This window comes from Phodopus roborovskii, unplaced genomic scaffold, assembly GCF_943737965.1.
Source record: "Phodopus roborovskii unplaced genomic scaffold, PHOROB, whole genome shotgun sequence".
NCBI classification, from domain to species: Eukaryota; Metazoa; Chordata; class Mammalia; order Rodentia; family Cricetidae; genus Phodopus; species Phodopus roborovskii.
The window spans coordinates 9,390,363-9,405,303 of NW_026126563.1; the positions used below are offsets into that span (position 1 = coordinate 9,390,363).

General features: G+C 41.4%; 1 protein-coding gene across 4 annotated transcripts in view; it reads left to right on the top strand.

Moving 5' to 3' along the window:
* Positions 1-12,376, top strand: part of Ark2n (arkadia (RNF111) N-terminal like PKA signaling regulator 2N) — a 71,404-nt gene extending 59,028 nt beyond the window's left edge. For all 4 annotated transcript variants that reach the window (XM_051202261.1, XM_051202264.1, XM_051202263.1 and 1 more), the window contains 2 exons: positions 138-264; positions 8,272-12,376. In XM_051202261.1, the coding sequence (XP_051058218.1) occupies positions 138-264; positions 8,272-8,461 (317 nt within the window). In that variant the 3' untranslated portion in view covers positions 8,462-12,376. The remainder of the gene's footprint in view (positions 1-137; positions 265-8,271) is intronic.
* Positions 12,377-14,941: the final 2,565 nt, after the last annotated feature.

Below are 14,941 nucleotides of genomic sequence, written 5' to 3' on the forward strand. Positions count from 1 at the left end.
ACACTGGTAACAGTTTTGCTGTGATTGATAGAGCTTGAATAGAGTTACCTTAAATCTAGTTGAGTAATCTGTCAGTGAGTTATTACTGTCTAAAGAAATAAAACCTTATTGCTTATTTTTCTCTCCTTCTCTCTCAGGTCATTTGGATCCAGGATTCCTAGCAAGTGACAAAACATCTGTTGGAAATGCACCACTTAATGAAGAAATTAATATTGCCTCTTCAGATAGCGAAGTGGAGATTGTGGGTGTTCAGGAGCATGCAAGGTAGGCGAGTAATTGGGGTGTTCTGATATGTAGAATTGTGACTGTTTAAACCAAAGGAGTGATAGGAAGATGGTAGATCAGGACCGGAGAGGTGGCTCAGCCCTTCAGAGCACTGGCTCTTCAGAGGTCCTGAGTTCGATTCCCAGCAGCCACATGATGGCTCACAACCATCTCTAGTGGGTTCTGATACCTTCTTTTGGCTTAGAGATATACGTGCAGACAGAACACTCATACATAAAATAAAATAAACAAAATCTTAAAAAACAAAAGAAAAGGTAGAACTCATCTTGGCTGGCATGAAGGTGTAGTCTGTCTTGCAGTGTTCTTTTTTACTTTTGAGATAGTAGGTTGATATGGCTGGCCGTAAACTTACAGAGGTTCACCCGCTCTGCCTCCCAGAGTGCTGGGATTACAGTTGTGTGCCAGGTTTCTGTTTTAGATGACTGTTAGAAGTATAATGCAATGTAGAGTGCTTGATGGCATCATCAGTCCCAGGCACTGCCTTTTTATTTATTTTATTTTTAGTTTTGAAATAATTGTTTGTAGTCCTCTCGGATGTGTTTTTCTTGTCTTAATAAAAACTAAGAATTTACATTAAGATCTGTATATTCCATCTATGAAAACTGGCTTTTCTCCCCAACAAGGGTTGTGTGTGTGTGTGTGTTTGTGTGTTTTAATAAAAAATCATATAACACAATTACCTTCTTTACCCTGCTCTCTGTTGTCATATTGTTCTTATGTTAGTACACAAATAAAGCATGTACCAGTATTTCATGGATAGCTTATATAAAGAATGGACTTAGGAGCGTAGATTGCCGTGACATACTATGTGTGTGTGAACTGAGGTAGCTAATACAGTTTTGTCACACTTCCTGAGGGAGTTTTCCCAGCTAAACCATGAATTTACTCTGCCTCATGGAAGTTAGTTTTGTCTTGGGTGTCACCAGCCAGTCCTGCCAGATGTATGCTGGTAGCGTCCTTTCCTGATTTCTGTTTTATGGTTGCTTTCCCTGTTTGTGGGAGATGAATTTTCCACTCTGATCTTTATCATTTTTTCTTTTCCTGACTTAATAAAAAAACCTTTTCCTCAAAATTCTCTTACCTTTTTAAAACTTTTTCTTTTGAATCTGACTCTCTTATCAGACGAGAAAGAAAGAAAGAAGTACTGATTTTTCTTCCCCTGGTTTAACATGTTTTTGCCATTGGTTTTTTCCTTACATTGTTTCTTAGAAGACATTGTCCCTTTAAGTCCTGTGGTAGGTTTTTTTCTGACTTTTTCCTTTTGTTTTGGCTTTTAAGCTTTTCTACTGTGATACCTTATTGGCAGATTGACATAATTAAAATGTCTTTTGTTTTTCTAAGACACACCCTTGATGTAGTTTCCTATATTCCTGTCACATCTCCTTTATTGTTTTCTTATGCCTAGAAATGGTAGATTCTCTTCTTTTTAGCTCCTTTGCTCAACTTCCTTTCATCATGAACTTTTTAGCTTCCTTTTACATTTCTTTAACATGTAGCCATTCTGTTGTATGTGTGAGTGTTCTGACTGCATGTATGTATGTGTAGCACATTCATACTTGGTGCCTGCAGAGGTCTGAAGAAGTCAACAGATCCCCTAGAACTGGAGTTATGGGTAGTTGTAAACACCAGGTAGAGGCTGGGAATTGAACCTAGATCCTCTGCAAGAGCAACAACTGCTTTTAATTGCTGAGCTATCACTCTACCCCCAGCTCCCTCTTTCTTCTCCCAGTATTATGGTGTCTGGGGCTAGTTTTATCATTAAAAAGAGCCTCCTTAGCCCTAACCCATATGCATATAGATACCATCTCCGGTATACCCTTCCTAACTTCAGTATTTAATCTGGAGCAGTGGTTCTCAAACTTCCTAATCCTGAGGCCCTTTAATACAGTTGCACATGTTTTGGTGACTCCCAACCATGCATTTATTTTTGTTGCTATTTCATAACTGTAATTTTGCTACTTTTATGAATCATAATGTAAATACCTGATATGCGGTTGGTTGCCTTTCATAGGCAACCCCCATGAAAAGGTTGTTTGACCCCAATGGGGTCACAACTCACAGATTGAGAACCACTAGTCTAGCTTGTCATTTTGTTCTGTACCTATTTCTTGAACCAAGTCATGTAACAGATTCCATTTTGAATGTCATTACTTTTCTTATAGGCCCCTAAGCATAAAGCTGCACTTTATTCTGATCCATTGGCTTGAATTTGGGGAAAAACATATTTTATAGGTGAGAAACCACTTTGAAACTTTAGTGGTAAATGCTGTACAGTAGAATATGGAGTTTGTAGAGTCTGTTGGAGGTTTTAAAGGAAATCTTTTTTGATTTTGAGGTTATCTTTTATACTGGCCTTTGAACCCAGGACTGAAGTGAGTAGTCATGCATGACTGCTTTGTCTTTCTAAACCTGTTTTATAGCCAGGTGAACGTCACTCACACATTGGATTAAATAAAACCCCGAGAAGCCCACAGAGGAGGCTTTCCTGGTGGCCAGACTTGCTCTTTTGACTGCCTCTATCTCATCCAGAAATTATTTACAGTTCTTGGGTTGCAATTATGAAGTATTGATAGACTTCTGGTAAGATTATTACTTGGAAAAAAGGTTTAGGTTTTGACGCACATATTTTTGTTCTCATTTTATTTGCGTGTGTAGTTAGTTTGGATTTAGTTTTCTTGCCTCCCCCCCCTCCCCACCTCCGTCTCTGCCTTTGTTGTTCTATGCAGTCATAGGTTAGTTGGGCCTGTTGCTCTGGCTTGTGTTAGGTGCCATTCTCCCTGTTTGACTTTTGGGCCTAATGATGTGCTTTCTTAGAGAGGTAGCTTGTTCTTATCTCTCTTGCATTCTTTTATCATGGATTGATTTTGTTTATTATGCATTTTTGAGACAGGTTCTTACTATGTAGCTTAACTTGGCTGGCCTGGAACTTGCTATGTAGACCAGGCTGGTATGGAAACCACACTAGATTGTCCTATGCATTTTGTCTAGCAGAAAGTATGTTCTCTGAACTAATTGTTGAATGCACTGTTTATGGTGATCTTGTACTGTTGTGCTGAGCTCCTGGCATTATTTGAATTTGCTATCATTTCTGGATGTTCCTTTGGGGACAGTTCAGTTCCACAGTCTGCTCCGTGCTAGTAACATGCAGACTTGCTGGGTCCCTATTTCTTGCCTTGGTAGAAACTGTGACCCTCATGCCAATGTTTTCCTTTGTCTTGGTCTTTTCCCCTCTTCTACATAGAGTCTGTAGTGCTCTGTGGGTGTAGAACTGTGTTGATGGTCCTCCAATAACCTCTTCTGAGATGTTAGTGAATAAGACTCCCAACATTTTACATATTAATGTTGTTTGAATACTCAGCAAGGGAATTGCAGAAGGATATTTGCATTTCAGACTATTTCATGAACCCAGTTGTTAACTCAATGCTAAAAACAGGGAAGGAAAACAGCATCTCCCTAAAATCACAAGGGTGCATTTTGTTTTCACTTAGGAAACATAGCTAGATGCTTTAGTGGCCACTTTCAGGGTGCGTGAGGGCACAAATGATGAGTCTTTAATATTGTTCTCTTAGAATAGTGAGTAAACCATGTGAAAGATTTGCCTCTGTGAAGTTTCAGTATATGATGAATAAGAAATCCTATCAGATTTTATTGCTTATACTTTTTTTTAGAAATTTGGAGAATGAGATCTAGATATTTTAAAAAAATTTTTTAAATTAAGAATAAGTTAGGCATAGTGCTATATTCCCATACTAAGCAGTACCTGAAAGCTGAAGAGATGAATAGCAGGCTGGAAGTTAGCCTGGGCTACATAGTGAGACCTTGTCAAAACAGAAACAAAAACTCCTTCAAAATGTGTCTCTGGGTTTTTTGATTCATTGCAGGTCCTATGCAGATAGTATGTAGCCTGTATTGGCTCCAGATTTGGGCTGGACCAATTAAAATTCAGCCAAGTATGTTCCCTACCCCGTGCCTTTCATAATATAGGAAATGCTTTAATGCATGAAAATTGTTTCGTTTTTATTTTAATGCCTCAAAATTTTGAACCTCAAGAACAACTCTGTGTGGAAACCATTGTTTCCAGGGAAATTCCACCCCTGTCATAGATTATAAATTATTTCTCTCGTGTACACTATTTTACAACATTTCTCCATCACCATCCTGCTCTGTGACTTTAGAAGAAGCTCTTGGACTGGGAGGTGGACCCTGATTTCTGATCTGTAGCACTTAGGGCAGCTGTGTTGGTAACCCAGTGCTGGCTGTCGGCCCCTTGATCCAGCTGGATTGATGAGCCTCATCTTCAGTCTGGGGGCAGGGGTGGGGCGGGGGTGGGGGCGGGGGCAGGGAGGGGGTTGGGAGAGGGAGATGCAATCAAGGGAGACTGCTGAAGTTGGCTTTGCCTCCTCTTGTGGGTGTGTACACACAAAGCGGGTGCATGTACCACACACACACTTGTACAGGGATCCACATGAACACATACGTTAATCCCTGCCACCCCCAAGTTGTTTTTCTGTATTTAAAAAAACAAAACAAACATGTATTGGGCCTTGTTTTCACTGTAAGGAAGAAAAAAGCCTCACTGTGTTTTCATTCATTTCCTGGCTCTTATTCGATTTAATTGCTTGAAGTAATTAAACCATGAAAGAAAAAAAGAATGCTTTACTGTTCATAACACAAAACAAGTCATAATTTGTACCTTAACTTTTGCAAAGTGTTCATTTTTAAGTAGCCAGCACACAGATCAAAGCACAGACAGGCATTCTCTTGTGACTGCACTCCATCATGGTCTTGAGTTCTGGTCAAGAGAGAGAAAGATGCCATGTGACAGAGGAGTTATTAGGGGAAGGGATCATAAAAAGGGGAAAGGGGAGTGGGGATAACCATCACCAGGGACAGGAGCAGTGGGACAGAGCAGAGAGGGAGAGAGACAGAAAGAGGGAAGGATGGGTGGGCAGGGCCCCTTTTAAAAGGGAAAGTAGTGAATGCACACAGGTGGTGCTCTTAGTGGCTGCAGCTGAGGGCAAATCCTGTCAGGATCCCAAAGACAGGCCAGTACAGATGTCTGAATACTAACAACTTCCCCAGGCCATTCTCCCACTGACTTTGATCCTGACTTCCAGCAAATCCTAGTCGCTGATGACCTTGGAGGCCATGTTAGCACCTTCTCTAATTCTCATAGGTGTCCAGCTTGACTCTAAAGAAAGAAAGGAAGAAAGAAAGAAAAGTATATTTTTTAATTGTGTATGGAGGTGTGGGCACATGAATGCAGGTGCCATCAGTGCCCAGGGGTGTCAGATCCCTCAAAGCTGGAGTTATAGGTGTTTGTGAGCCACCCATGGTGGAGGCTAGGAGCTTGAAATTTAAGGGGCAATTTATTGTGTTTTATGTAGCCGTGATCACCTGAGACTTGCCTTCTAGAAGCCGATTTCTGTCACTTTCCTTGGACACTTCAGAAGGGCAGAAGGGCACCTTCTCTTTGGGAGCTAACCACCTGGCTACAGCTTTCTAGAGCCACGAAAGCTCTGCACCAGAGAGGTGTGGCCATCAGATCCTCAATCGGGTTTAAAATTTTAGACAAACCCAGGTGGGCAGGGCCTGTTCTCATCCGTAGGTCTGCCAGGTGTTCCTGTGTCCTAACCAACCCTTTCACTTATGGCGATTAGAACGGCTTGTGTCACGATACAGAAGTGACCGCGTGGTTAGATATGTAATCATTTCCCGTCCTCTTTGGCTGCTCACTCTTCAGTAGGAAATGCAGGCTCTAACCCTCTCACTCTCACTCCCTGTTCCTACACCAGATACTTTTCTAGAATCTGTTTTGATATTTAGCAAATACCCCTGGGACCAGGCAGCAGTCCTGGTAGTCCACAGTAGTATTATGGCTGTGGTTTGAAGAAAATAACCCTGAATGGAGATGGGATTTTGCTGTAGTTCCATACTTAACGTTACATTTCATCCTTGTTCCTTTTCTGTAAAATATGGATTAGATTAGATCCCTTTAAACCACTGACCCCAATTCCTTAGGAAGAATAACGACAGGACTTTATACCCCTTAGTTAGATGGTGTAAGAATTCTGCAAAAGTTGCATTAGCTGCCTTGGTGGCTACTTAGTCCCTGAATTCCTATTAATTCTCTAGCTAGCTTTATTTACATTAGAATGCTTATGTAAATGAACTTTTGAATTTTTAGAGAACTTCATACTTTAAGATGGTTCATTTTACCTATAACAATTCGAAGTAGAATTGTTTCAAAGTTCCTTGACTTGACACTTAAGAGCACTGTGACCAGGTAAATCCTGTCACCTGCTTAAGCCTGTTTTGATCTGTAGACCATAGGTAATGACTTCCAGTCCATCTCATAGGGTTTTTGGAATTGTCTGGTGAGGTAATATATATGAAACTGCTTAAGTATCCCATCAAAACAATTTCTGTAAATATTCTACTTCGTAGTTACTCAGTCTGTGTTTACTTAACACACTATAAGGCTTGGAGTTAGAGATTGTGCTATGGGTTCCTTATTTTAATACCTTTACTAGCTAGTCTTTGAAAATATTGTAGCCTCTGGCTTAGTGGCTCCTTGGTCCATTTCTGAACAGATTTTCTGTCTCTGATATACATAGGAAATCTGTGTTCTGAGCCAGGTATGATGGCCTACACCTGTAATTTTAGCACTCAGGGCAATGAGGTGGGTCGATTAGTGTGGGTTCAAGGCCAGCTTGTGATACCTAGTCACCTTAAGGCTAGTCTGGGATGTATAACAAATCTTTGTCTCAAAACCAAACCAAACCAAACCCAACAGTCAACCAACCAAAATCAAAAGCAAAACCAGAAACAAACTACACCTGCTGTGTGCCTTGACTTCAGTGGGTCTGCTCTCCCATAGTTCTTTCTCTTAGTTTTCGGCAGGCTAGCCTTTAAAAGAACAGGTAGGTAATCTTTTAGGCAGTGTATGGTTTTAAAGCAGTTGATTTTTCAACCATTATATGTGTGTGATAACGTGATGGATATTACACTCATGTTATGGTGAACGAGTGTGTGACAACCAGGGAATAGCTGTGGTGATGGCTGAGCTCTGGTTGTCAGGCTGCCAAAACCCATGCATGCCACCTGCGGTTCCACACATGAGCTACATGGGTACAACCAGTAATTTCAGATAGGGAGTCATAGCTCCAGCCTCCTGCTGTCCTCTCATTTGAGTCAAGGCTTTCTTAGTGCTTCCTTCCAGGGCTCTGGGTTTATCATTTGGCTGGAATATGGAATTCAAGCTGGTATTGTGTCTGAAACAGCTTTCCTTTGGTGAGCCCATGCTTCAGCCCTGTTCCTGTCACTGTACCACAGCGAGAGACATACAGATATTTTATGCAAGGTGTAGTTCCCATGAAACTTAGAAATGTAACAAAATAGTTATTTTTAAATTTTATTTTATGTGCATTGGTGTTTTGCTTGTGTATATGTCTCTAAGAGGGTGTTAGAACCCTGGAACTAGAGTTATAGAGTCTTGAGCTGCCGTGTGGGTGCTGGGAATTGAACTTGGGTCCTCTGGAGGAGCAGCCAGTGCTCTTAACCACTGAGCACCTCCTCAGCCTCCCCTCTTTACTTTTTTTTTGGGGGGGGGCAGTGGAGTTTGAGATAGGATTTCTCTGTGTAGCTTTTGGAGCCTGTCTGGAACTTCCTAGGCTGGCCTTGAACTCCCAGAGATCTTTCTGCCTCTTCCTCCCAAGTGCATGGCTTGTCTTCGCTATTTTTAGCATGGTTTTTGTGCTATAAAACTTATTTTAAAAGCAGATTTTTCTTATTGTTTCATCTAAGAGTGCTCATTTCTATCATAGAAATCAGTGAGAGTGACTGAGCTGACTTGAGCCCTTGGTCTTTTAACATAAACTTGCATAATGGGATTGGTAAAGTGTTGATGTGCACAACTGAAGCCACATTGTCTCATAGCTTTCTCACAATAAGATTAACTGGGCTTTATTCTTCACACAATTGCAGGTGTGTTCACCCCCGAGGAGGTGTGATACAGAGTGTTTCTTCCTGGAAGCATGGCTCTGCAACGCAGTATGTTGGCTCCCGGCAAACACAGTCATGGACTGCCGTGACTCCCCAGCAGACGTGGGCCTCCCCCGCAGAAGTTGTTGACCTTACCTTGGATGAGGATAGCAGGCGTAAATACCTACTGTAATGCAACGTCACTGTTTCTCTGCACTGTTCCCTCCCACTTCCTCCTCTCTGTGACATGGAAGTTCATTGTCATAGCTTCAGCTTCAGAAGCTGTTTGTGGCATTTGTGGAATTGACATTCATGGTAACCTCCCCCCTCTTTTTATTAAAATATTCACTTAGGAAAATAACTTATCACAGAGAAAATAATTTTTTTCTTTTCCTTGATAAGAATATGAGAATGGTGGATTTTATTAGCCGACTTCAGTTTGCTTGATGACTTATCTTAAAAGTCATCCTCCATTTAGAATAATATTTTACTTACTAGTCAAAATGGATTTCAGGTTTTGAATCTTATATTTATTTTTCTGTATAATGAAATTAATATGCAGATGTGGCCGCCCTCCATCTGCCTCATTGTCACTCCTGTCTTAGGGCATTTGCACACATATCAGTCAGGGCCTCGCTGGCGCCTGGTAGGGCATATGCATTTAGAAAACCCTTCCTTAAAAGTGGAAGACAGAAGTATTATAGAATACATTTTCTCCTCAGCTTACGTCTTCCGCCATCTTTCCTGACATAGCTCCTTGTCAATTTGCCATGACACAAATATTCAAGATGCCCCCCTCTTTATTCCCAGATACTATTGAGGGGACTCAGTCAGTCTCCTTGTTGCAATAATTCATACTTCTTTGAGAGTTTCTGAAGAGCGCATTGAGAGGTCATGGGGAAACCTCTGTCTCTCAGCTCCCCCCCAACATGGAAACCTGTTACTTGAGTAGGAAGAACTTAAGAGGCTGTGTGGCATCTAAGTCTTTAGGCACTTGCAAATCTGAGAGGAAAGTAAGTGCCTTCTTTTGCAGCTGGTTGCTCCATAGAGGGTGTGTGACAACTGTTTAACTGGACCTCATGCTGTGTTTGGGTAGTTTTCTTCGCCTTCTGAAAATATATACACGAGAGAAATGAAAATATACCATAAGAAATCAGATGCAAAGCACATCGGATAGTACTATAAGTCTTACAGTATCTAAAAGGATTAGTAAAGGATAATAGACACTTCAGGGAATTTAGGAAATGCCAGCAGAGGAATTTTGTGGCATTAGTTACTACCTTTTTCCTGTAATGTTGTAGTTGTTAGTGAAGTACTTTACAAAAGCAATACTTAGAATTAGAACACTATGTCTTGTGAACAGCGGAGAGTGAAGTAATACTGGCTCAGAAGACTTCACATGTGGTGTTTGTTTGCATTGTTACATGCGGTGTTGCTGTGCCCTTTTGCTCCCTCCTTATGCCTTGGTGGCTCTTCCCGACTGTAGGATGAGACCTACCATTTTCATCCAGGGCACACATTGACCAAGGACCACTCTACATACAACACTGTGCAGGGTGGATGCTGCGGAGGCCCTGAGAGAAACGAGACACAGCCTGCATGCTCATGCATGAGTCTGCCTGGCATTTTCTTTCTTCTTACACAAAGACAAGTTTATTCATCTGTTCTCCTTCTTGGTACTTCCTTTCTTCTTTCTGTAGATCCCTTTGGTAGGTATATATGTGAGCATGTGTTCTTTGATCTTTTCTGTAGTGTTCATTTGATCTGCCCTCTGTTCACCAACTTTGCAGTTTTTTCCTTTAGTCTACTACTAATTAGGCTTTAAAAATCACAAATCTCCAGTTTCAGAACATCATTTATCTCTCTCACCTGGCCACAATCCTAGACAGAAACCAAAGACCCAGAGGCCAGAGCGAAACAGGACTTTCATTGCTGGTTATCTTTGGACCTTCACATCTTGCTTTAGCATTAATTTATTGAATTTTACTGTTACACTTTTTTTTTTTTTTTTACTTGAATTATAATACTCATCAGAGGAGAAACATAATTTCTGGTCTTTGTTTCCCAGAAAGTTATTGGTAGGAGAATATAGTGGAGTGTATGACTTGAAGTTTTCGCAGCTTATGTCTCCTCCAGTGTCAAGGGCAGTTCATTTTAAAGAATGTTTTTTCATTACTTATTTTCATGTTAAGAATGTTTTGTTCAAGTCTATACAGCAGGTGATTTCTCCTGACATTTTCTTTTGTCCCTAATAGCCATCCCCTAATTTTGGGTGCACTGTGGATTGGTGACAGAATGAACTTGTAACCAAGCTCTTTTCTGGCCTTTTGCCTTTATCTTAGGTTGTACAAACTTACTCCGGATACAGGTCCCTGACTACTTGACTTATGCATCAAAACAGAGATTCAGGCATTAATATGCAACGAGTGAAGGGTTGCTTGAAGCAGTTGGCTCTCTCTAAGAAGTATGGGGCTTTCCCATCTAATAATTAATTAAGAGGGTGTTTGGACTCCTCCATTATTGCTACATCCAGGAGAGTGGAAGTATAGTTTCTAACAAGGGTTAATCAAATTCTGTGACATATAACTCTCATAACATTTGAACTTTTCTTTAAAGTTTTTTTTTTGTTCATGTTGTTTGTTTGTTTTTGTTTTTTGTTTTTCGAGACAAGGTTTCCCTGTGTAGCTTTGGAGCCTGTCCTGGAACTAGCTCTGTAGACCAGGCTGTCCTCTGCCTCCCAAGTGCTGGGATTAAAGGTGTGTGCCACCAAAACCCAGCTGAAGTATTGTTTTCTAATTAAAGTTCTACATTTGGAAACATTAAGTAGTCCTTTATGCTTTGCCAAGTCATTGATGAGGGATCCAGTAGGCTCACAGATAGATTTATGTCACGAGTGTGGTTAATTCCCTTCTCCTCCAATTTGAAAAAAGCAGAGGAGCAGAAACCTGGCTGTTCGCCACTGTGGCAGCTTGAAATGGCAACTACTGCTCTTTGTAGCTGCCCGTTCTTGTAGATCAGTGGTTCTCAACCTGTACACAGGTCACAGCCCCTTTGAGGATTAAATGCCCCCTTCACAGGGGTCTCCTAAGACCATCTGTATATCAGATATTTACATTAGAGTTCACAACAGTAGCAAACTTACAGTTATGAAGTAGCAATGAAAATAATTTTATGGCTGGGGGGGCCACCGCAGCATTATCAGAACCACTGATAAAGACTAGCTGGATGCTGTCAGTGGTAAGAGAGCAGCCACGGCATGTGTTGGTCAGCATTTACAAGCATGGCCTGCCTGGTTTGCTAGTTTAGTCATTTGTTCATGTGCTGTTAGCAGAGTAACACTATTAGTAACTTAAGACAGATTCATTGCTTGCTTTTTTGTACTTTGTCACAAGGCTTACAAAAGCCTAGGGCACAATTTTGTCTTAGTTTTGACTTTTTTCTTTTTTTTAAAGGCAAAGAGCTGAGCCCCAATTCCTGCTCTCCCGTATGTGTGTGATGTGACTTCCATGTGTATATAAAAACTGTTGCACCCTAACCAAACTTCCTCAGATTGTGCACTGTTTGTTTAAAATAATCACGTATTTTAGTTCAATGCTGTTGTATTTTTTCTTTTTATTTAAAACACTACTTATTCCCTAACAAATTTCAAAGGGTAGTGATCTTAAAAAAAAATCACTGGAAACTAGGAAATGTTTTTGTTGTTGCTTTGTTCTTTAAAGAGTGCAAAGGTCACTGAATCGTTTGCTCTTCTTACCTTGAACATGAATTGTCAGCCATTGTACGGCTGGGAACCAGTGCACTTGGCGTTAACAGATCTGCTGTTGCTGGGGACTGAGCGTGGACTTGATGCAGTGATGACAAATCATTGCGTAGAAGTAATGTTTTCCAAATGTGCAACTCAAGTTTGTAAAATGAAATTTAGTTCTTTACACCATTATTTAGTTTTTGTTTCCATTTAGTATTTAATGGTCTTTGGAGAAAAAAAAATAAACAGAGTGTTATATATATATTTTTTGGTGCAAGATAAGATTTTGTTTTTTGAAATAAGTCTGTAGCATAAAGGTTAAACTATTTTAAGACAAAATAAAAATAGAGTGTATTTAAACAATGATAGTTTCTGAGATTTTTTTTTTTTTTTTTTTCCCCTGCCTCAGTTAATAAGGTAGTGCCTGGAAATATCCCCAAGCTGTCTTTTGGAGGTAAACATGTTCTATTTTGTGAATAGAGCATCATAAGTCATCCCGTGTCCTAACTCAGAGGCTGTGTCCTCTTGTCAAGATGTGTTGTTGTGAGTAACCTGTGTCAGATCTAGGGAAAAATAGTTTTATGGCACTGGGGGGGGGGGGTTGGCTCATCTGCTAAGTAAAGTGTTTGCTCAACCTGAGGACCTGAGTTTGATGGTCAGTACCTGTGTAAAAGCTGAGTGGGGGTACAGGCGTGGCGTCTCAGCTCCTGGGGAGGTATGGGATAAGAAGAGCCCTGGAGCATAGTGCCCAGGCAGGCCAGACATTTGTAGTGGAAGTCCCTGTCTCAAGGAGGTGGGTGGAAAACAACCAAGGTAATCCTCTGCACCCCACCCCACACCCCAACACATACGCATGTGTACCCCCAAACACATATACAGTGATAAAAGCACTTAAAAAGAAGGGTAGTTTTACATTAGTGTATAGCATGGATCTCTCTCCTTAGCTAGAGTGATTTTATGCACAAGTGAAGGTACCCTTGCTTTCAGGCCAAAACTCCATTCAGGACTATTCATTTTCCAGAAACCACCATGCCAGGGTCTGACCACCATGGCTGCATGTGATTTAATACTGTATTTTACAAATAGCCTTACAAACTCTTTTCCTAGTTTGATTCTGCTTTCATAATTGTATTTGGTTCCAAAATGGTAGAAGCCATGTATGAACGCTGTGACTTTTATAAAGTGCCTGAAGAAGAATTGAGGATCTAGAGAGAGCGAGGCCCAGCTCCTAAATCGTGTCCTTTAACTGCAGATCCTCTCAGTCCAAGACTTAATGCTTCTGCTTACCAAGCAGGGCTGTTTCCAGTTGGTTTGAAACACCTCCTTCATACCTCCCTGTTTCTGAGCCCTAGGTGTCTCAGCGCCCACCAAGAGTTTGTGGTGGCACGCTCTTCTCTGGCTCTAGAAGGAAACTTTATGGGTGACCTCATATTCTGGCTTCTTACCTTTTGTAGAACTGGCATGAGTAAATAAAATAGCACGTGGTTAGTGCTTGTCCCACTCGAGCTTCTCTCATCCAAAGTCTTTGCTGGACTTTGGCTTTCTTTGCCCTTATTGCAGTGGTTCTCATCCTGTGGATCACACATCAGGTTTCCATTACAATCATAACAGTAGCAAGATTACAGTTATAAAGTAGCAACAAAAATAATTTTATGGTTGGGAGTCTCTACAACCTGAGGAATTATACTAAAGGATGACAGTATTAGGAAGGTTTCTCTATGATCCTGGCTGTCCTGGAACTTGCTCTATAGACCAGGCTGGCCTTGAACTCACAGCATCTGCCTGCCTCTGCTTCCCAAGTGCTGGGATTAAAGGCGTGTACCTCCACCAGGTGAGAACTGCTGTCTTCTTTTCCCCCTTAATTATTTATTTATTTGCTTATTTTTATGTGCAAGCACTTTGTTTGCATTGAAGCCTGCAGTAGAGAAGAGGGTATCCGATCCCATTATGGGTGGTTGTGAGCCACCATGTAGTTGCTGGGAATTGAACCCAGGACCCCTGAAAGAGCAGCCAGTGCTCTTAACTCCTGAGCTATCTCTCCATCCCGAAAACTGCTATCTTAATTTTTTTTTTAAACTGTAGACACCACCTCATAATTACAGAGCAATCAGACAGATACACAGACAGATAGACACACACATACCCATACACATGCATCCCATGTTAGTTTTATTTTAGCTATGTTACTGTTCTGGAAGGAGTAGTCTTTAGATCATTGGTAAGTATGATTCTCTTCTGCACACCCCCTCACTCTCCTTGAGAGGGTTTTACTTTGTAGCCCTGGTTGTCCTGGAACTCACTGTGTAGGCGAGGCTGGCCTCCAACTCATAGTGATCTGCATGCTTCTGCCTCCCAAGTGCTGGGATTAAAGGCCTGTGCCATCATACTCAGTTTCTATCATCATCATCACCGTCATCATCATCATTTAAATTTTGAAACATGGGGGATGGCTCAGCAGTTAAGAATGCCGGCTGCTCTTGCAAAGGACCCAGGTTAAATTCCTAGCTCTCACATGGCAGTTTATAACTGACTGTAATTCCAGATCTAGGGGACATGACATCCTTACCTCTGAGGGTACCAGGCACAGATAAAACATTCTTACACATAAAATAAATGAATCTAAACTTTAAAACGTTTCTCCCTCTTGCTGCCGACATGCACCTGTGTATATTCATGCATGGAAGTCAGAGGACAATTTACAGGAGTCAGTTCTCTGCTTCCATGTGGGGACCAGGGTCACACTCCATTTTCAGAAGTAGGGAAGTTCCTGGGCTAAGGTAGAACTTTGGCTCAGGGACTCTGCCTGGAGCCAAAGAATCTGGAGGGGCCGGGCGGGGGTGGGGCAGCAGCCGCAAGAGCCATGGGCTCAGAAGTGTAGGCAGGGACCCCACCCAGTAGCAGAGACCTACAGTAGAAAGGCCTGCTTAC